This window comes from Oncorhynchus masou, chromosome 1, assembly GCF_036934945.1.
Source record: "Oncorhynchus masou masou isolate Uvic2021 chromosome 1, UVic_Omas_1.1, whole genome shotgun sequence".
In the NCBI taxonomy this organism is placed as follows: domain Eukaryota; kingdom Metazoa; phylum Chordata; class Actinopteri; order Salmoniformes; family Salmonidae; genus Oncorhynchus; species Oncorhynchus masou.
In genome coordinates, this window is record NC_088212.1 from 43234606 (window position 1) to 43258328 (window position 23723).

General features: G+C 41.5%; 1 protein-coding gene across 1 annotated transcript in view; it reads right to left on the minus strand.

Annotated features, from left to right (window-relative positions):
- The window catches only part of ghra (growth hormone receptor a), a 103708-nt gene that overhangs the window by 21675 nt on the left and 58310 nt on the right, over positions 1-23723 (minus strand). Inside the window, exons 3-4 of the mRNA XM_064972618.1 lie at positions 8576-8708; positions 8150-8322 (exon numbers count right to left, since the gene is read on the minus strand). Coding sequence (XP_064828690.1) covers positions 8150-8322; positions 8576-8708 — 306 coding nt within the window. The remainder of the gene's footprint in view (positions 1-8149; positions 8323-8575; positions 8709-23723) is intronic.

A 23723-nucleotide genomic window follows, 5' to 3' on the forward strand; every position in this document is an offset into this window, starting at 1 on the left:
AACAGCAGACTGGTATTGGGATTGATTGAATATGTCCGTAAACACACCAGCCAGCTGGTTCGCATGCTCTGAGGCGCGGCTGGGGATGCCGTCTGGGCCTGCAGCCTTGCGAAAAATGTTTTACTCACCCAGTGTCAGTGGCACTGTATTGACCTCAAAGTGGGCAAAAAGTTATTTAGTCTGCCTGGGAGCAAGACATCCTGGTCCGTGACTGGGCTGGATTTCTTCCTGTAGTCCGTGATTGACTGTAGACCCTGCCACATGCCTCTTGTGTCTGAGCCGTTGAATTGGGATTCTACTTTGTCTCTGTACTGACGCTTAGCTTGTTTGATAGCCTTACGGAGGGAATAGCTGCATTGTTTGTATTCAGTCTTGTTATGATCGAAAGCAGTGGTTCGTGCTTTCAGTTTCAAATGCTGCCATCAATCCAAGGTTTCAATGTTTTAATCATGAACTTCAACGGTTCTAATGAACCTTTTCGAATCAGAAATGTTGTTATTTGGCGCAGAAACATGTCAGTCTGCGTGATGGAAGCAGTCTTGGAGTGTGGAGTCAGCTTGGTCGGACCAGCGTTGGACAGACCTCAGCGTGGGAGCTTCTTTTTTAGCTTTTGTCTGTAAGCAGGTATCAGCAAAATGGATTGTGGTCAGCTTTTCGAAAGGGGGCGGGGCAGGGCCTTATATGCGTCGCGGAAGTTAGAGTAACAGTGATCCAAGGTTTTCCGCCCCTGGTTGCGCAATCGATATGCTGATAAAATTTAGGGAGTCTTGTTTTCAGATTAGCCTTGTTAAAATCCCCAACAACGATGAATGCAGCCTCCGGATAAATGGTTTCCAGTTTGCAAAGAGTTAAATAAAGTTTGTTCAGAGCCATCGATGTGTCTGCTTGGGGGGGATATATACGGCTGTGATTATAATCGAAGAGAATTCTCTTGGTAGGTAATGCGGTCTACATTTGATTGTGAGGAATTCTAAATCTACACACTTTACCCCACAATGACGAAGCAAAACAGCTTTTAGGAATTTTTGGTAATTTGTAAAAAAAGATATGTATATCACATTTACTTAAGTATTCATATCAACTTATTACTAAGAACAGATATATCCCCTAGTACACTCCAGACTTCATTGCCCTTGACCAGCACAAAAACATCCTGTGGCGTACTGGATTAGCATCGGGACACACTGAGGCTGGGACACACTGTCACCACCAATAAATCTACGATAATTGAGAATTTCAATAAGCATTTCTCTACTTGCTGGCCATGTTTTCCACCCCCCACAGCAACTTGCCCAAGCCTCCCCATTTCTCCTTCACTTGAATCCAGATAGCTGATGTTCTGAAAGAGCTGCAAAATCTGGACCCCTACAAATCAGCTGGGCTAGACAATCTAGAGTCTCTCTTTCTAAAATGATCTGCCGAAATTGTTGCAACCCCTATTACTAGCCTGTTCAACCTCTCTTTCGTATCGTCTGAGATCCCTAAAGATTGGAAAGCTGCCACGGTCATCCCCCTCTTCAAAGGGGGAGACACTCAAGACCCAAATTGCTACAGCGCTATCTATCCTACCCTGCCTTTCTAAAGTCTTTGAATGCCAAGTTAACAAACAGATCACCGACCATTTCAAAACCCACTGTACTCTCTCCGCTATGCAATCTGGTTTCTGAGCTGGTCATGGGCGCACCTCAGCCACGCTCAAGGTCCTAAACAATATCATAACCGCCATTGATAAAAAACAGTACTGTGCAGCCGTCTTCATCGACCTGGCCAAGGCTTTCGACTCTGTCGATCACTGCATTCTTATTGGCAGACTCAACAGCCTTGGTTTCTCAAATGATTGCCTCACCTGGTTCACCAACCACTGATAGAGTTCAGTGTGTCAAATCGGAGGGCCTGTTGTCCTGTAGAGGGCAGTCTATGGGGGTGCCACAGGGTTCAATTCTTGGGCCGACTCTCTTCTCTGTATAATACATCAATGATGTCGCTCTCGCTGCTGGTGATTCTCTGATCCACCTCTACGCAGACAACACCATTCTGTATACTTCTGGTCCTTCTTTGGACACTGTGTTAACTAACCTCCAGACGAGATTCAATGCCATACAACTCTCCTTCCGTGGCCTCCAACTGCTCTTAAATGCAAGTAAAACTAAATGCATGCTTTTCAACCGATCACTACCCGCACCTGCCCGCCTGTCCAGCATCACTACTCTGGACGGTTCTGACTTAGAATATGTGGACTAGAGGTCGACCGATTAATCAGCACGGCCGATTAATTAGGGCCGATTTCAAGTTTTCATAACAATCGGAAATCGGTATTTTTGGGCGCCGATTATTATTATTATTTTTTTTTACACCTTTATTTAATCTTTATTTAACTAGGCAAGTCAGTTAAAAACACATTCTTATTTTCAATGACGGCCTAGGAACGGTGGGTTAACTGCCTCATTCAGGGGCAGAAAGACAGATTTTCACCTTGTCAGCTTGGGGGATCCAACCTTGCAACCTTACAGTTAACTAGTCCAACACAATAACAACCTGCCTCTCTCTTGTTGCACTCCACAAGGAGACTGCCTGTTACGCAAATGCAGTAAGCCAAGGTAAGTTGCTAGCTAGCATTAAACATATCTTATAAAAAACAATCAATCATAATCACTAGTTAACTACACATGGTTGATGATATTACTAGATATTATCTAGCGTGTCCTGTGTTGCATATAATCTGACTGAGCATACAAGCATACAAGTATCTAAGTATCTGACTGAGCGGTGGTAGGCAGAAGCAGGCGCGTAAACATTCATTCAAACAGCAGTTTCGTGCGTTTTGCCAGAAGCTCTTCGTTGTGAGTCAAGCATTGCGCTGTTTATGACTTCAAACCTATCAACTCCCGAGATGAGGCTGGTGTGACCGAAGTGAAATGGCTGGCTAGTTAGCGCGCGCTAATAGCGTTTCAAACTTCACTCGCTCTGAGGTGGCTGTTGTCCTTGTGTTGCTGGTTCGAGCACAGGGAGGAGCGAGGAGAGGGACGGAAGCTATACTGTTACACTGGCAATACTAAAGTGCATATAAGAACATCCAATAGTCAAAGGTTAATGAAATACAAATGGTATAGAGGGAAATAGTCCTATAATAACTACAACCTAAAACTTCTTACCTGGGAATATTGAAGACTCATGTTAAAAGGAACCACAAGCTTTCATATGTTCTCATGTTCTGAGCAAGGAACTGAAACGTTAGCTTTCTTACATGGCACATATTGCACTTTACGTTCTTCTCCAACACTTTGTTTTTGCATTATTTAAACCAAATTGAACATCTTTCATTATCTACTTGAGGCTAAATTGATTTTATTGATGTATTATATTAAGTTAAAATAAGTGTTAATTCAGTAGTTATGACAAATTATTATTCATTATGACAAATACATTTATTTATTTAAAAAAAAACAATTTTAAAATTTTAAATCAGCCGGTTAATCGGTATCGTTTTTTGGGGTCCTCCAATAAATCGGTATTGGTATCAGCGTTGAAAAATCATAATCGGTCGACCTCTAATGTGGACAACTACAAATACCTAGGTGTCTGGCTAGACTGTAAACTCTACTTCCAGACTCACATTAAGCATCTCCAATCCAAAATTAAATCTAGAATTGGCTTCCTATTTCGCAACAAAGCATCCTTCACTCAGGCTGCCAAACATACCCTCGTAAAACTGACCATCCTACCGATCCTCAACTTCGATAATGTCAACTATAAAATAGCCTCCAACACTCTACTCAACAAATTGGATGCAGTCTATCACAGTGCCATCCGTTTTGTCACCAAAGCCCCATATATTTGAGCACACATAGTACCCACCACTGCGACCTGTACACTCTTGTTGGCTGGCCATCGCTTCATACTCGTCGCCAAACCCACTGGCTCCAGGTCATCTATAAGTTTCTGCTAGGTAAAGCACACACCCGTAGCACGTGCTCCAGCAGGTATATCTCACTGGTCACCCCCAAAGCCAATTCCTCTTTTGGCCGCCTCTCCTTCCAGTTCTATTGCTGCCAATGACGGGAAGGAACTGCAAAAATCTCCCTCACTAGCTTTGAGCACCTGCTGTCAGAGCAGCTCACAGATCACTGCACCTGTACATAGCCCATCTGTAAACAGCCCATCCAACTACCTCATCCCCATACTGTATTTATTTATTTATCTTGCTCCTTTGCACCCCAGTATCTCTACTTGCACATTCATCTTCTGCACATCTACCATTCCAGTGTCTAATTGCTATATTGTAATTACTTCGCCACCATGGCCTATTTATTGCCTTAACTCCCTTTTCTTATCTCATTTGCACTCACTGTATATAGATTTTTATTTGTTCTACTGTATTATTGACTGTATGTTTGTTTACTCCATGTGTAACTCTTTGTTGTTGTATGTGCCGAACTGCTGTGCTTCATCTTGGCCAGGTCGCAGTTACAAATGAGAACTTGTTCTCAACTAGCCTACCTGGTTAAATAAAGGTGAAATAAAAAAATATCTCCCTCACTAACTTTTTCAGCTGTCAGAGCAGCTTACCGATCATTGCACCTGTACACAACCATCTGTAAATAGCCCACCCAACTACATCATCCCCATATTGATATTTATTCTTTGCTCCTTTGCACCCAAGTATCTCTACTTGCACATTCATCTTCTGCACAGCTATCACTCCAGTGTTTAATTGCTAAATTGCAATTATTTTGCCACTCTGGCCTATTTATTGCCTTACCCCTCAGAAATCTTACTACATTTGCACACACTGTATATAGACTTTTCTATTGTGTTATTGACTGTACATTTGTTTATCCCATGTGTAACTCTGTGATGTTGTTTGTGTCGCACTGCTTTGCTTTATCTTGGCCAGGTCACAGTTGTAAATGAGAACTTGTTCTCAACTGGCCTACCTGGTTAAATAAAATAAAAAATCTTATTTTATTTGTCACGTGCCGAATACAACAGGTGTAAACTTTATAGTGAAATGCTTACTTACAAAACACTTTGCTATTTACTTTGTTGAAGCACCTTTGGCAGCGATTACAGCCTTGAGTCTTATTGGGTATGACGCTACAAGCTTGGCACACCTGTATTTGGGGAATTTCTCCCATTCTTCTCTGCAGATCTTCTCAAGCTCTGTCAGGTTGGATGGGGAGCGTCGCTGCACAGCTATTTTCTCTCCAGAGATGCTTGATCGGGCTCAAGTATGGGCTCTGGCTGGGCCACTCAAGGACATTCAGAGACTTGTCCTGAAGCCGCTCCTGAGTTGTCTTGGCTGTGTTCTTAGGGTCGTTGCCCTATTGGAAAGTGAACCTTCGCCCCAGTCTGAGGTGTTGAGCGCTCTGGACCTGGTTTCATCAAGGAGCTCTCTGTACTTTGCTCCTTTCAGCTTTCCCTCGATCCTGACTAGTTTCCCAGTCCATGACGCTATAAAACATCCCCACATCATGATGCTGCCACCACCATGCTTCCTTGTAGGGATGGTGCCAGGTTTCCTCCAGACGTGACACTTGGCATTCAGGCCAAAGAGTTCAATCTTGGTTTTATCAGACCAGAGAATCATGTTTCTCATGGTCAGAGTCCTTTAGGTGCCTTTTGGCACCTTTATGTGTCTTTACTGAAGAGTGGCTTCCGTCTTGCCACTCTACCAAAAAGGCCTGATTGGTGGAGTGCTGCAGAGATGGTTGTCCTTCTGGAAGGAACTCTGGAGCGCTGTCAGAGTGACCATCGGGTTCTTGGTCACCTCCCTGACCAAAGCTCTTCTCCCACGATTGCTCAGTTTGGCTGGGTGGCCAGCTCTAGGAAGAGTCTTGGTGGTTCCAAACTTCCATTTAAGAATGATGGAGGGCACTGTGTTCTGGGGGACCTTAAATGCTGCATATATTTTTTGGTACCCTTCCCCAGATTTGAGCCTCAACCCAATCCAGTCTCGGAACTCTACGGACAATTCCTTGGATCTCATGGCTTGGTTTTTTGCTCTGGCACTGTCAACTGTGGGACCTTAAATAGACAGGTGAGCTTTTCCAAATCATGTCCAATCATTTGCATTTACCACAGGTGGACTCCAATCAAGTTGCAGAAACATCTCTAGGATGATCAATGAAAACAGGATGCACCTCATTTCATAGGAAAGGGTCTGAATAGTTATGTAAATAAGGTAACTGTTTTTATTTGTAATACATTTGCTAACATTTCTAAAAAACATTTTCACGTCGTCATTATGGGGTAGTGTGTCTAGATTAATTAGGTAAAAAAATATTTGATCCATTTTAGGCAACGTAACAAAATGTGGAAAAAGTCAAGGGGGTCTGAATACTTTTCGAATGTACCGTATATATACAGTATATGGCTGTAAGAGTAAGTTAGCTTGCATGCTTTAATTGTAATGGTCGCATCATTTATTTTATTTTAAATTCAAACCTTTATTTAACTAGGCAAGTCCATTAAGGACAAATTCTTATTTACAATGACGGTCTACCCCGGCCAAACCCAGATGAATCTGGGCCAATTGTGCGCAGCCCTATGGGACTCCCAATCACGGCCGGATGCGATGCAGCCTGGATTCGAACCAGGGACTGCAGTGACACCTCTCAAACTGCATTGGGCCCTACTAATTCAGTTATTTCCATGCTAACAGACGAATCACGAATCTACTGTACAGCCATCAACACGCTGTTGTCCTGCACATCTGCACTTCCTTGTGTCTCTCGTCAGTCAGTCAGAATAAACACCAATCAACTGGGACCGCTGGCTGGACAGGCCATTCTTTAAAAAACACAACGCAAGATTGTTACGAACATCTGTTACACTGGTGCCGAGACCAGTCTTCTCGTCTTCGCAGGACATCTGTTACACTGGTGCCGAGACCAGTCTTCTCGTCTTCGCACGACATCTGTTACACTGGTGCCGAGACCAGTCTTCTCGTCTTCGCAGGACATCTGTTACACTGGTGCCGAGACCAGTCTTCTCGTCTTCGCAGGACATCTGTTACACTGGTGCCGAGACCAGTCTTCTCGTCTTCGCAGGACATCTGTTACACAAGCTCTTTGGTTATTGCTTTTATTGCTAGGTATGACTGCACTGTTGGAGCGAGAAACACAAGCATTTCGCTGCACCTGCAATAACATCTGCAAATCTGTTTACGCAAGCAATAAACTTTGATTTGATGAACTAAAGTGTTACCAACTGATAAACAAGCCTGAAATGAACAAACTGTGCACTTACTGCCTTTTTAAACAAACGTTTGGGACAGAACCCGATGTACGTACAGTTTTATCCAAGCAAAACTTTGACGTGGAGTGGCCCTCTCACTATTAAGACTGGTCGATACACAAACACTCTCTTAGATAAACGGGTATGTACTTTTGGTAAAAACGGTTTGTTCCACTGAAACAGAAGCTTGTGCCTTGCTTTTACTGGGGGTTATACAACGACATGAGGGATGATTGTTACTTCATCAGCTGTCGAGACAAAATTATAATTCTAATGGTCTTGCTGAAAATAATACATGTGTAATTTTATCAGGTAACAATAATATATTATATAGAAATAATATATAAATATTCTCCAATGGAGACGTTCCTTTATATATGTGCCTAATTGTCCTTTTATTTACTGCACTTAGTTTTTGGTTCATGCATACATGTGTATAGATTATGTTATGCATTATAGATGACACCTGTACCATGTTTGACTATGATTGTTTTTAGTGTCTCAATAATCCATTTGAATGGTCCACAATGTATTTAAAACGACCTACTGTCGCATATTGCATCATTGGGGAGCGACACTTAAATACATTTTTCTAAACTCTAAACTAAATTCGTTTGGGAGGCCCCTCAACCAATCAGGTAGATTTAACCAAAAACACGTCATAGTTAACTGCCACTGCTGACGTCAAGAGTGAGTCCTCAAGACTTGATGACAAATGTGTATTTCAAACAGTGGCCTCCAGAAAATGAATGGGGATTTCTTTGCTGACCCAGTCCAACAGTCCTCTTTATTTGTAATGTGTTTATCAGATCCATTAAGTTCCTTAAGTTCTGCAACTTGGCATAAAGCAGGGCTATCAACTAAGTGTTGTTAACTATAATAGTCCATATTAGCATGTCTTTTGTGCCCTCACCGATGTCCTGCAATTCGAAACACAATTCATCGTAGGTGATGTTCTGGCTTTTGGAGCTGAGCCGCACACAGTAGGTCGTCCAGATAACTGTGTTGTTCTTATTGAAGAAACACTCATTCTTCACAGAGGAGGAGTAGTCAGGGCACTCCCTCCATTCTTTCGTCAAATCAGTTCTGAGGGAGCGAGAGAGAGAGAGAGAGAGAGAGAGAGAGAGCGAGAGAGAGATAGGACTAACACATTTTAGAGGTCTTTGGACTCTCGAGTCCACATGAGTCATTGATAAAAAGATCATATAAAACTTAAATCATTTTTTACAATACTTCCGGGGTATATAAAACACACACACTCTTTACACGTTTTTCACTACTTTCCACTCACTCACTCACTCACTCACACTCTCACTCACTCACTCACTCACTCACTCACTTCTTCCAGTAGAACATTTGCAGTGCTCCGGGTTCCGTGAGATTCTGGAAGCTTCCGGCGCTCCACCAACAGCTAAACGTCACAAGCTCCCTGGATTTACACCCAGTGAAATGAGGAGCATGGACAAAGGGATCTGAGAGAGAGAAAGAGAGATCCACTTTAATTATCACAGAGAAGCATACTTTAAGAAAATGACACAGACTACGGTACAAGAAAAGATACCGTATGTGAAGAATTATTCATCTGTTGTGTGGATCAAATCTTTCATTAGGATAAATCTGCCTCTGGGTTTCTGAGGTGTGGAAGTGGAACAAACTTTGATATAGGGTTGAACTATGTCCAAACCCAGGCTAGCTGTGCTCTGTGCATTTCAATCAGGCAGATCATTGCTACTGTAAAAAACACTAGCAATATAGCCCTTTACAGTCATACCCGTACAGTATATGGGTTACAAATGGCTGATTTGGGCACGAATAAGAACCTACATTGGAATGTAGTGGCTGTACAGTAACATGCTATATATGATGTCATAGCTCTGGCTCTGCGCTGTACAGGTTATGACTGACAGCCGTTCTGAGCTAGAGCACCGCGCGCGACAGGAAGTCGAGTGATGGAAATTCTGTAAATTAAGATCACTCAATGTATTTTGAAAGATGAGATGTTGAAGATGATTATAGATACCGCTTAGATGTCATACAAGCGTGCACAACACCCGTGAGTCCAAACGTGCAATTCACATTTCCGAATCATAAAACTCAATTCATATACAGTGTCGTTTATGATCACTATGTCTGATGTACAGTTACAAGATGACATGGCGTCATACGTTCTGAACAGAATGAGATTATTTATTTATTGTGAAGAAAATTCACTGCAGCACATGCACCTGAATGCACTCATGACTATGCACACCCAAATTAAGATTCATTTCTCTGAATTGCCTTGTGAAAGCCTAACAAGCATGCCTACCTGACCCAGATTGAGATTTCTAATGGACCGTTTTTGAATTGCAGTAATTGTGTGATGGGGGGGGGGCAGGGCTGTGTTCCAAGTGAGAAAACTACAAGTGTGCTTGCTCTAGTTCCTCAACGGCACAGCTAGGAGAGCTCAAAAAAAGTACCTTATAGTTGAAGACTCTTCTTTGAGTCATAAAAGTGACTGGAAATTGCTTAGGTACTGGGCACACTTTAGAGAGGTGTGTGTCCACTTGCAGACACCAGTTAGTCCTCTCCCTCAAACCCTTGTCATTTTTTGGTCTTTTGTTGCACCTACCCCACATTTTCTTATCATGTTACTGAATGTATCCAGAGTATTTTCTCTCTACTTCGTTATCATCAAATGCGGTGAAAAGTACAGTCAATGGAAAATACAAATAAAATCAACAGCGTAATGTTTCGATTCAGTCGTGTGTCAGGTGAACTGTTGTGTTCTCAACTTAAGTCTAATCATTTTCCCATTAGCTCCAAACTGTTCCCTTTCAGCTGCTACCATGGTTATGCATGTGCTTTTCATAATTCTTCTGTAAGAAACATTTCAATTGAGCCCTATCCATAGAAGCCAATTGCCACAATCGTCAAGGTCTAAGAAAAGCTTCAAAGCTTTGGTAGGGCACCTGAGTGTAACCTTAATAGTTTCTTACCATGTGGTTCCATTGCCACTTCTCTTCCATCCTTCTCCCCTCATTAGACCCATTTTCTCTGCCTCTACCCCCCCCCCCCCCCCCCACAGACCCACCGGCCCATCCTCCCTCCGAGTCAGTTTGTCATCCATATGTGAGGCTCTGGGTTTGGCGTTACCGTAAATAAGTGACTGAAGGTGCCATTGGTTACTGCTCAGCGCTCTCGCACGCACCTCCTTGCACACACACAGGCGCACACACACATACATACACACAAACACATTGTATTAGCTACAGTGGGCTCTCGACACTACCTAATGGATCTGTAGTGTTTGAATGGCTTATAAAAAGGGATTTAGTAAAGACTTGGAGGGTGAGGCGGTTTGTTAAATGTAGCCTAGACATAAGGACTTTGAGTGTTATAGAGAATAACACATTAAATCATGAAAGCATATGACACACCTAAAACCTATTTCATAATGTCTCTGTCACAGTCTCAAATCTTGTTTCAAAGTCTGACTGACTGCTGGCTGCAGGTTGACAGGGAGCTAAACAATCGCTCCCGGCCAGAAGATGGATTCCTACCTCCCTCTCCATCCCTCTTTCCTCCTCCTCTCCTTTGCAGCTGAACTCTATAGAATACACATATTAGTTTACATGCATGCATGCGCGCACACACACACACACACACACACACACACACACACACACACACACACACACACACACACACACACACACACACACACACACACACACACACACACACACACACACACTTCTAGTTTGTGGAGCTGCTTTGCCTTTGATACGTGGTAATGTCATCATCTTATACCATTATCATCACCAACATTGAACATACTTCTCAGTTTATTTGGTTGTTAAACATAGGTCTACAGTGGGGCAAAAAAGTATTTGGTCAGCCACCAATTGTGGATTTTTAATGAATTTATTTGCAAATTATGGTGGAAAATAAGTATTTGGTCAAGAACAAAAGTTTATCTCAATACTTTGTTATATACCCTTTGTTGGCAATGACAGAGGTCAAACGTTTTCTGTAAGTCTTCACAAGGTTTTCACACACCGTTGCTGGTATTTTGGCCCATTCCTCCATGCAGATCTCCTCTAAGGCAGTGATGTTTTGGGGCTGTTGCTGGGCAACACGGACTTTCAACTCCCTCCAAAGATTTTCTATGGGGTTGAGATCTGGAGACTGGCTAGACCACTCCAGGGCCTTGAAATGCTTCTTACGAAGCCACTCCTTCGTTGCCCGGGCGGTGTGTTTGGGATCATTGTCATGCTGAAAGACCCAGCCACGTTTCATCTTCAATGCCCTTGCTGATGGAAGGAGGTTTTCACTCAAAATCTCACGATACATGGCCCCATTCATTCATTCCTTTACATGGATCAGTTGTCCTGGTCACTTTGCAGAAAAACAGCCCCAAAGCATGATGTTTTGTGATCATTTTGACCCCACGGGGTGAGATCTTGCGTGGAGCCCCAGATCGAGGGAGATTATCAGTGGTCTTGTATGTCTTCCATTTCCTAATAATTGCTCCCACAGTTGATTTCTTCAAACCAAGCTGCTTACCTATTGCAGATTCAGTCTTCCAAGCCTGGTGCAGGTCTACAATTTTGTTTCTGGTGTCCTTTGACAGCTCTTTGGTCTTGGCCATAGTGGAGTTTGGAGTGTGACTGTTTGAGGTTGTGGACAGGTGTCTTTTATACTGATAACAAGTTCAAACAGGTGCCATTAATACAGGTAACGAGTGGAGGACAGAGGAGCCTCTTAAAGAATAAGTTACAGGTCTGTGAGAGCCAGAAATCTTGCTTGTTTGTAGGTGACCAAATACTTATTTTCCACCATAATTTGCAAATACATTAATTAAAAATAATACAATGTGATTTTTTTCTTCTCATTTTGTCTGTCATAGTTGAAGTGTACCTATGATGAAAATTACAGGCCTCTCTCATCTTTGTAAGTAGGAGAACTTGCACAATTGGTGGCTGACTAAATACTTTTTTGCCCCACTGTATGTGAATATAAGCCTATATCTCATATTTCAGTGCATTCCTCTCTCCCACTCTCTCCCTCACAATAAGGACGATGTGTGGCTCCCTGCCCTCTGTTAATTCAACCCTCCCTAACTCTCACCCCTCGAATTCCAGCTGCCCCAATCAAAGAGTTGCTGCAGACCTTGAAAGCTATGATGCCAAAACATACAGCAGGGAGAATGGCCTACCCCTGCCTAGATATACTTACTGCTTTACTTTAAAAACATGAAAAAGGCCTGATTGTGGGAATGGTGCTTAAAGATACTAGGAGTTCAACTCTAACTCCTGCCTAGAACTCTGCCAACTAAAAAATGTGCATTTAAACTTCTCCCATCAATCAAAGACAACACAAAAAACAACAGAATAATGATTAGCCTTCCCTTGCCCTGCCTTGGAAATCACTGCAAAGCTAAATAATTAATCTAAGCATGAATGGAAATAGTGCATTAAAGAACACTGTATAATTGATAACTCTCAAAAAAATCATTTTTACAGGTAGCCTACACAGTACATTGTTTATGAATGTCAAATCACCGCTTTGTCTATACATTACAGTTCAATGCATTTAGCATACTTAATTTATTTTAAATCGAATATTAGACGAAAGACATCTCTGAGCCAAACAGTCATTTCCCATCAAAAGGAGGTGTACTCCACTGTATCAAGCTTGTGTACTAGGTAGTGATGGGGGGTAAAACAAAATGGATACAGTTACATAGCAGGATATTCTTTTTGCCAATATATCATATTGTTTTGACAATATCGCAATATTCTTTTTGCGCCAGTCGGCTTTAACCAAACCTACAGTATATTTCCTTCATAGCTTGTTCTCCATCTTCTTTTTAAATAGGGAGCCAGTTTACTTACTTAATTACCTTCATGTGCAGGAGGTCAAGGTTAACTGGGAGTTCTCTACCATTCTATCACCAACTGGACACATCTGCCCGGCCTCCAAGCCAATCGGAGGTGAAAGGTTATGAACAACACCTGATGAACAGTCTCCTGCTCCTCTGCTGAGAGGACTTTTCAAACCTTAGGTCTGTGAGTTTTTTGACAGAGGCCTAAATGATCGATTTTAAAAGTGAAAATATAAAATGTCTGGTGGCCTTTATCAGTGGCCTTTTGTGACTCAGGGTCCTTTTTATTATGCCTGTTTGTGGATGTATATCAGAAGCTTTTCATAACTGATCATTGACAGAAGGTCATCTGTGAGAGAAGGGCATCTGGGTATGACAAACGGAGAAGAACACGAAGGACTGGATGGAGAACAAGGTTTTTTTTCAGATGAGAACGTCAATTGTCTTCTTTCAGCAGGAGAATGGCACGACTCTTATATAACCAGCATGCTCCTAAATCAATGGAAACACAAACATGTTGTGCATGCCTGTGTATGCTACAGACTGTGTGCATTTGTGCCCTCACTCCTCTCTCTCTATCAGGCTGAAAAACAGTCTTCCTCCCTGTACCAGTCCACACAGTGTAGCTAGGAAACAGAGCCTGACTCACTGACAAGACGACAGTCATTAGGCTTAAAACAAACCCTCTAAAGTCTAAATAAAACCCTTTCTGTGAGCACCAAAGCCACAATAAATTGTGGTGTGAAAAGAGCAAAGGCGCGTTAGGGATATATCAGCGGGTATATTGCAAAACGGTTAGCTAATTGCCCTGAAGAGCCTGGGGGATATGGGGCTAATGCTGAGAATCACCACCTTTCCAGCTCATTTGGTAATGTGAGAGAGTTCGCTAACACTGGGCTAACAACACGCAGAGTGATTTCTTCAGAGAGATGGAGACAGGTGGAGGTGAGCGAGTGAGCATATCAACAACAAAACATTCTTTCAACTTTCAGAATCTTTAGCAACTTGTGTGTCATCAAATGTCAAAGTCATAAGCATCACATTGACATTACTCCCAGATAATTAGCTAGTGGTTTCAATTTCACTAGTTCCCAAATCAGGCATGGTAAGATTTACATCCACCATGATGTAGCATTGCAGACACATCCTCCTAATGATATAAAAGGCCATTAACAAGGAGAAGCAGCAAGAGATTTGAATATTATCTAGCTCACTATAAAGCAATGACCTTCTGATCCGTCTCAGCTACCGTTTGTTACCTGGGCAAAGAACACAGCTACATTTTTCATTCTGCATCCTGTTGCTTTCTTGCAGATAAGCCAATTATGCACAGTGTGCATGTGTGTGTGTGTGTGTGTGTGTCTGCATGCGTGTGTGTGTTCTATATGCATACAAAGGACGTTTACAAGAACGAAAAATCCTTCTACCGTCATTCAATTCACAGGTTAATCAGAACCCCATGCTAGTGTTGATATTTTGTGCTGTTGTTTTCAAAGGACATTCAGTCTGTTCTTTTGCCTTAAATGTTTAGCTAGTAAGTGCCCTGTATCCATTCTAATGAGCCCACTGTAATATCCCTCTGCTGTATTGGACATTCTGTCCATTTAAACACGTCCATTCACAAAGCTTGTTGCTCTTCCCACTTAAGTGTCTAAATCAGTGCGATTTAATGTGATTTCTGTGCAAATTGAGTTACATCCTGCTGTGTCATCACTCACGCACGCACACACACACACACACACACACACACACACTTGAAATACTTTATTTGAATCCACAAATCACATTACATCCATACGGAAAAAACAGAGAAATATATTTTTAGATACAGTTTTTAGGATGCATGTGAAATATTTAAAATTGTCCCAAAAAATGTACAGAGTATACAAAGCCTGAAGAACACCTACTCTTTCCATGACAAGGACTGACCAGGTGAATCCAGGTGAGTGATCCCTTATTGATGTCACTTGTTAAATCCACTTCAATTAGTGTAGATGTAGGGGAGGAGACAGTTTAAAGGGTTTTTAAACTTTGAGATATGGATTATTTAGTATGTGTCCCATTCAGAGGATGAATGGGCAAGACAAAATATTTACAGTTTTTTTTGATTGCTAAACGACAGTGGACACAACTGGAGTCACATGTGCAAAACTCTAACTACAGTCTGCACAGCAGCAGTTCATGTGGACCAAACTCTAGTTCGTTTTTCATTGCTTGAACACAGTTTTCAAAACTCTACACACTTATCCCATGACTTTAACCACAACCTGCACAACACTGTGGATTTACAGCACTTTGTTCAAATGCTAACACACTGCTGTCAAAACTGTGAACCACACATTCAAAACGGAATAGATTTCAGCCTTGTGCCTTTCAAACACTGCTGATTGCAATTTCAGCTGAAAGGCTAAGCAGGTGTCTTGTTTTAGACTTGTTAGTGAACACACACACATATTACAGTATATATAGGTAGAGCTCAGAAAGACTCATTTTGGAAATGGAACAAGGAAGATGGGTTCGTGGAGGGAGAAGGGTGGCAGGGAGAGGGCGGATGCGTGGAGGAAGACAAAGAAGACAAAGAGCTGTTATTTCAGATGAAATAAGGGCTACACTTATAGACCATGTCGTGAACCATGGTCTCTCATTGAAAGAGGCAGGGTTGAGGGTGCAACCCAATCTGCAAAGATCCACAGTGGCATCTGTAATGCAAATTTTCCATCATACAAACAGGTAAGAGTTACATCCTTACAGTAAATGAAAACATTACAGGAATCTATTTTGTATTGCAATTATAGAATATTTACACAGATATATATTACAGTAAGTTTGACTGTAAAATATATTTTTACAACAGGACCCAAAGGCTGCCCCAACAGGGGGAAGAGGAAAAATATTTTCAGATGCGCAGGAAAATGCTATTGTTGACATGGTTGTTGTCAACAATGCAATAAAACTGTGGGAGATTCAAGATAGAGTGCTGGCTGATAATGATATAGTTGAAAAAATTAATTCTGTCAGCACAACAACTATTGCTTGAGTCCTAAAGAAACACCAAGTTACAATGAAACAGTTATACACTGTACCGTTCGAGAGAAACAGTGAACGGGTAAAAGAGCAAAGATACCAATATGTCCAGGTAAGACGTCTGAGGTTACGTACACAGCTATACAAAATATTTACAGTAAAAAAAACACTAACATTTCTACAGTAAAACTGTGCACTTACTGTTTTTCAGAGAGTAATGGAGGTGGAAGCACTGGAAAGACCACGTTCATTTGTATTTATCGATGAAGCTGGATTTAACCTTGCCAAAACACGGCGCAGAGGAAGGAATGTTATAGGTCAAAGGGCCACTGTGGAGGTTCCAGGCCAAAGGGGGGGAAATATCACCATGTGTGCTGCAATGGCCAATGATGGTTTGCTTCTCAACACACCACTCATTGGCCCATACAACACAGACAGGCGTATAGCTTTCCTAGAACAGCTCTATGCTCAGCTAGTGCCAGCAGAACAGGGGGAGCCAGTAAGAAACCCCAAGTTGTTGTCATAGTTTGCGATAACGTTGCTTTTCACCACTCTGCAGCTGTCACAGATTGGTTTGCAGCAAATCACAGATTTATGGTTTTGTACCTGCCTGCATATTCACCCTTCCTCAACCCAATAGAGGAGTTTTTCTCTGCCTGGAGGTGGAAAGTGTTTGGTCACCACCCACATGACCAAATGTCTCTTTTGGAATCCATGCGTGCCGGATGTGAGGACATGAGTCCAGAGGACTGCCAGGGATGGATAAGGCACTCCAGAAGGTTCTTCCCCAGGTGCATGGCAAGAGAAAACATTAGATGTTGAAGAAAACCTGTGGCCTGATGCTAGAGAGAGGCAGGATTAGCCCCTCAATTATTTGTTCGAATTACAGTATGTACTTTTAGTTTCTACCTTTTTCTCATTACTGTAATTCCGTAAATTACTACAGACTATTGAAGCAAACTGCTAATTTTCATTTACCTTAAAGAATTGTTATGTTCTAAAAATTTTAAGAAATCATGTGAAAGAATGTCACTCTTTTTTCTTTGAAGAAAATATTACTTTGTATGAAGTCACTGAAATTGTTCAAACTGTAAAGATGAAAAGTTTGTATTTTCTGTATTGTTGTTTGATGCTAGTGTTTTTACTCTCAGTGTGTTCTGAGTGACAGTGTGTGTTATCACAGTGAGGGTTGTGCATAGTGTTTGGCTGCACTGAGCGTGTTTTGAGCCATGTGTTAAGAGTTGTGTTGCTTGTAATGAGTTTTGCAGGTGATGTGAACTGTTTAGCTCAGCTGACTGTTGGTAGTGCAGACTGTAGTTAGAGTTTTGCACATGTGACTCCAGTTGTGCCCACTGTCGTTTAGCAATTGAAAAAAACTGTAAGTGCCTTTAAATGGGGTATGGTAGTAGTGGTGTAAAGTACTTAACTAAAAATACTTTAAGTAGTTTTTGGGGTATCTGTAATTAACTTTTACTTCACTACATTTCTAAAGAAACTAATGTACTTTCTCCTCCATACATTTTCCCTGACACCCAAAAGTACTCATTACATGTTGAATGCTTAGCAGTGATGGATCCTATTAAAATGTAACATGTAGTTTGTTTGTATCCTGTTTAGTGAATGATTACTGTGAGTATTAACGGAGTTTAGGCCATGAAAATGTGTGTATGCTAATTTAGAAATGTTGACCTAATCAGAGGAAATTGCCTAGGATCAGAGAGCAGGGTCAGGCACAGAACAGAAGATGCACAGGGTGTGATTCTGACATCTGGCTAAACAAAGAGAGGACCGTGGACATTTCACAGGGGAAAGGAGAGAATCTCATTGGGGTCATAAAATGTGTTGTGAGCTTTCTAATTGCATGCACTTAGCCGACTGTATCCTTGGTATTAAACACTTGAAACTTATCTTGAGCTTTTGGCCTCAATACCTTGTGGAAAAGAGGTTGCAAAAGCATTTTTCTTTTAAACAGCACGACAGGAAAATGGTCCAATTCACACACTCATCAAGAGAAAATCGCTGGTCTTCCCTACTGCCTCTGATCTGGCGGACTCACTATACACACATGCTTCTTCTGTAAAATAATGTCTGAGTGTTGGAGTGTGCCACTGGCTATCCGTAAAACTGTAAAAAATAAATGAAAATGGTGCTGTCTGGTTTGCTTAATATAAGCAATTTGAAATTATTTACACTTGTACTTTTGATACCGAAAGTTTATTTTAGCAAGTACATTCACTTTTGATACTTCAGTATATTTAAACCAAATACTTTTAGACTTTTACTCAAGTAGTATTTTACTGGGTGACTAACCTTTGAGTTATTTTCCATTAAGGTATCTTTACTTTTACTCAAGTATGACAATTGTGTACTTTTCCCACCACTGTATGGTAGTAGGTGTCAGGGGCACTGGTTTGTTTCAAGAACTGCAACGTATTTAGGGAGTTTCTTCCATTCTTCTCTCCAGATCTTCTCAAGCTCTGTCAAGTTGGATGGGGAACGTTGCTGCACAGCTATTTTCAAGTCTCGAGAGATGTTTGATCAGGTTCAACTCCGGCCTCTAGCTGGGCCACTCAAGGACATTGAGTCTTGCCCCGAAGCCACTCCTGTGTTGTCTTGGCTGTGTGCTTAGGGTCATTGTCCTGTTTGAAGGTGAACCTTCACCCCAGTCTGAGGTTCTGAGCGCTCTGGAGCAGGTTTTCATCAAGAATCTTTCAGTACTTGGCTCCATTCATCTTTCCCCGAACCTAACGAGTGTCTCAGTCCCTGTTGCTGAAAAACATCCCCACAGCATGATACTGCCACCACCATGCTTCACCATAGGGATGGTGCCAGGTTTCCTCCAGACGTGATGCTTGGCATTCAGGCCAAAGAGTTCAATCTTGGTTTCATCAGACTGGAGAATCTTGTTTCTCATGGTCTGAGAGTCCTTTAGGTGCCTTTTGGCAAACTTCAAGCGGGCTGTCATGTGCCTTTTACAGAAGAGTGGCTTCCGTCTGACCGCTCTACCATAAAGGCCTGATTGGTGGAGTGTTGCAGAAATTGTGTTCTTGGGAACCTTCAATGCTGCAGACATTTTTTGATACCTTTCCCCAGATCTGTCCCTCGACACAATCCTGTCGTCTCGGAGCTCTACAGATAATTCATTCAACTTAATGGCTTGGTTTTTGCTCTGACATGCACTGTCAACTGTGGGACGTTATATACACAGTTGTGTGCCTTTCCAAATCATGCCCAATAAATTGAATTAACCACAGGTGGACTCCAATGACGTTGTAGAAACATCTCAAGGATGATCAATGGAAACAGGATGCACATGAGCTCAATTTCGAGTCTCATAGCAAAGGGTCTGAATACTTATGCAAATAAGGTATCTGTTTTTATTTTTAATACTTTTGTAAAAATGTCTAAAAACCTCTCGGACTTGAACCCGATCTAACATCTCTGGAGAGACCATAAGATAACATGGAATCGTGCAGTAACCAAAAAAACATTAAACAAATAAAAATATAATTGTATATTTGAGATTCTTCAACGTAGCCACCTTTTGCCTTGATGACAGCTTTGCACACCCTAATCACCAGGGTTGGGGTCAATTGCATTTAGTCAAATCAGGAGGTGCTTGAGATCCCAAATTAGTTATACAGGAAGTGCTCCAATGAAAAGGTTTGCGTAAATGTTCTTAAAATTCTAAAAACAGATATCTTTCAGAATAATAAAAATAGGTTTGAATGTCAAAGAGATGTTCACATGAATAATGTCTATTTGTCACATGGTATCTGTGCAACTTAATGTAAGGTGTAGGCTGAACAACCTTACCTTCTTAACCCTTTGATGCGTACAAACACATGGGTGTGATCATTCTACAGTGGTCCCTGCAGCGTACACTCAAACCAGTGTGATTAGAACAATCCATTTCAATGTATAGTTACGATTGACGCAACAGTGGGCGTTTGAGCTGGTCACTCTTGCATAAACAGTCTGAGCAGTTTATTTTTGGATGCAATTTTCAGACATTCACAGAAGTAGAAACGACATAACACAATTCTCATCCAAATTGGAAAATATTGGATAGAGTACATCAGTCCTAGTGCTAACTGAGGAAAGATTGAGCTAACACAAGCAGTCATATGTCAACTCTCATAGGTCAACTCTCAGCTGATAGAAACCATAATATGAATTAGCTAATATAAATGTCTATTTACAGTTCATCACATATCAAAATAATTGAGTAAAACACTTTCTAAAAGTCTAAAGTAATACCACGGTGGGTAGTTTGTGCACACCGCCATGTTCGTTTTTCGGCATCAACCAAAGATAAGTAGAGGTGACAAGCTGAGTTGGGTCTGAGTTTGAATTTTGAAGGCGAAGGGGGTGTTTCATCTAGCATCATTCACTTCACAGCCATTCACTTCTGGAAGTTTAAAGATGAGAACCATCCCTTCACCTTGTTTTGGTATAACATCTTTGGTCTGACAGACACCCAGAATGCATTGAATGACATCAACAAACATGGCTCCACACATAGCCGGCAAATGGCTTAGCGATAGCTGATCATAATCAGTACAACCTTCAAAAAAGTATTTTACACACATCTTGTGTCCATTACAATCTATGCAAAAATTGGAATGCATGATGTGACCAGTACTTGAAAACATGTAAATAAAACCATTTCCTGAAACGGATTTATCGATAAAAGTGGCCAATGTCGGTGTTATGATACTGATGATTTGTCGCCACAAACGGTTTGTTTACATTTTTTACCATTGTGGTTAGATGGAGTAGCTAGGCCTACAACAGCTCTGTCTAGTGGTCGCGTCAGGGGCAGTTGTTGACAACTGCAGCATTTTAGCTAAGCCTAACCCTAGCCCTTTTCCTAACCTTAAGATAATGAGGTTAACATCCTACATTAATTCACCTAACCTGCTGCGTTAATTGTCCTAACCTGCCATGTTAATTATCCTAACCTGCTATGTAAACAAACCATCTGGGAAACAAATCATCATTATCACCACACCGGCAGCCAATCACGTCACCCCTGACACTCACTTGGAGCCATTGTATTGTTGTTTATGTAGCTAGTGCGGTAAGCTGTAGAATTATAACTCTATTTCAAAAGGAGACAACTCAAAGTGTGGAAATTCAGGAGATTTTTGTAAATTCGGACAATGATTCGGAATATGACAGTGAGGAATCAGATTATGACAGTGACAGTGAGGAGCTGCTCTTCAAACTTGTGACCTTCAAGAACGCTTAATCTGAGGACCCCTTGCCCACCGACGACGTCTCAGGTCCGACTGAAGTGATGGTGGCAGGCCAACAGTGGGAGAAGTACAGCAGGTCTGCAGTAGCTGGAGCGCTGCCAGCCATTTCACACATCCTGAACCTGCTGTTCGCTTTGATGAGTCCGAGCTAAGAGCGCAAAGCCACTTGCCATCTCCCTCTGAGGCAGAGTGCGTCAAGTTATTTCTGACAGAAATATAGTGGAGGAGAACAAATCGCTATGCCTTGGAGCTACAGGAGAAGATATAGCCACAGGGAAGGTGGATCACCTGATGGGAGAGTGAAAGATCAAACCAGACTGAGTGCTTGACTATAATCACAAAATGGGGGCAGTGGATAAGGCGGACATGAGGAACAGCTTTGTGGCATGCTCTCGGAAAACCATCAAGTGGTAAAAGAAGATATTTGTCCGTCTGATCAACATTGCTGTTCTCAATGGCCACATAACACTGCTTTAAAAATAATCATTGTGAATAATATAACCGTAAGAAACAGTAATGGAACAGCTCCACAAGGGGGCAGGGCAGGACAGAACAGAGTTATGCTAAACAGGCCAATTGAATACATAGGCCCCGGTCATGGTAAGGCTAGGGCAGCTTCAAAGGAAACAACACAAGCTAATATTTCTCTGACAGAGCTAATAGCTAGCTAAATAAGCACAATTGAGTACAACACCATGAAGGTTATGAAATTAGTATCTCGCAAGTCCGCGGTTATAAAGGAATACACACAGAATACATTATTCTCCATACATATACTGAGTGTACAAAACATTAGGAACACCAGCTCTTTCTATGACATAGAACAGGGCTCTCCAACTAGCGGGCTGCGTGTGGTTTAATTTGGCCCCAAGTTTTTTGAGGAAAAAAATATAAAAACATTTATTTATTTATAATTTTCATTGTTGAAAATAAGGCAGTAAAACCACCAGAAAATCAGCTCCAAGTGATTTTGTAAATCTGTTCCCAAATATTCCCACCCATAATAGAGAGACACGTGAACGAATACAAATGCAAGCAAGGTTTGAAATGATAATGTTTTAGTCAAATATACGTGACACAATTCAGGAAACTAGGTGTATGAGTCACAACTTCATAAGAGAGCCGTTTGAAAGTATTTTTTTACATTTTTATCTAAATGTTTTTTTGGGGGGCAGAAATGCCTTTTCAAACATGTGAACTTTCATGTGCCTTAATAACAAACGTATATGCCATCTGTAAATACGAATACAATTGTTAAATTACGAGCCTTGTTGGTCAAGCCACATAAAAAGACCGCAACCACTAGCCATGATTGGCTGAGATAATAGGTCGGCTGGACATGCAGAGAGAGGAGTTCGGATTGATCTGTCATATTGAAGGCGTCTGTCTATTTGAGCTCGTGAGTCTGTGTTGGTAATCCTGTCGAATACAGATTTTTCAAAAATATATTGTGTAGTGGAGCTCCATAAGTGTTGCTCTCCATTTTCTGGAGGATCAAGTTTTGAAATCAGTGGAATTAGGGTATGATAACTAAAAGAGATGAAGTAAACACCTGTCTCCAGTTTACATCTTCAAACTAAGGGCAACCGTGGTATGGCATTCCTGACAGGGAGATGCGTCCATGATGCATGTTGATGAATACAGGTTAAGATAGCTAGCTAGCTATATTTTCAGATATTACAGCACAGCTTGCATGGTGACGCAGAATTCTATAGCACGTTATTTAAGTGTCAGCTGCTGTTACCATTAATGCTAGTTAGTGCTAGTCTGACCACCAGAGGGCATCTTTGAGAAGCATTTGATAGCCTTCAATAGTGGCCGCACTAGAGAATTTAAAACCTTTTTTGGAAGAAAGTTAATATAATGGGACTGATTAAGAAATGTTGCATAATTAATTAGATGAATATTATGGTGTTTCTATTCCGAGAAAAATGAAAAACCCTCAGGGTTTCTGTTAGGATGGAATGGAAAATATGGTGCTGTACAACGTTACGGTAAAGGAGGAGGCTACAGTACTAAGAGCATAACATTTCTACACCCTAATTGTAGTCTAACCAATACACAAACGGAGATTCAGTGAAAATAAAAATCAAGACCAGTCCCCTTGCTTGTCTCAGAGCAGCACGAAACGGTGCTAAAATAGTTGACCACAGGGGAAGGCTATTGCTTCAAATCCTATTGATTCTAACTTCAATATGCTCTTTAAATAAATAAGACCTACACCACTTAACAGCACATTACTCAATACTAGTGAGACTCATATTGCCAATAATTACATATGGGTCTGCCGTAGTAAACATGCCAATGTTTACATTTCCAGCGAGACTATTCAA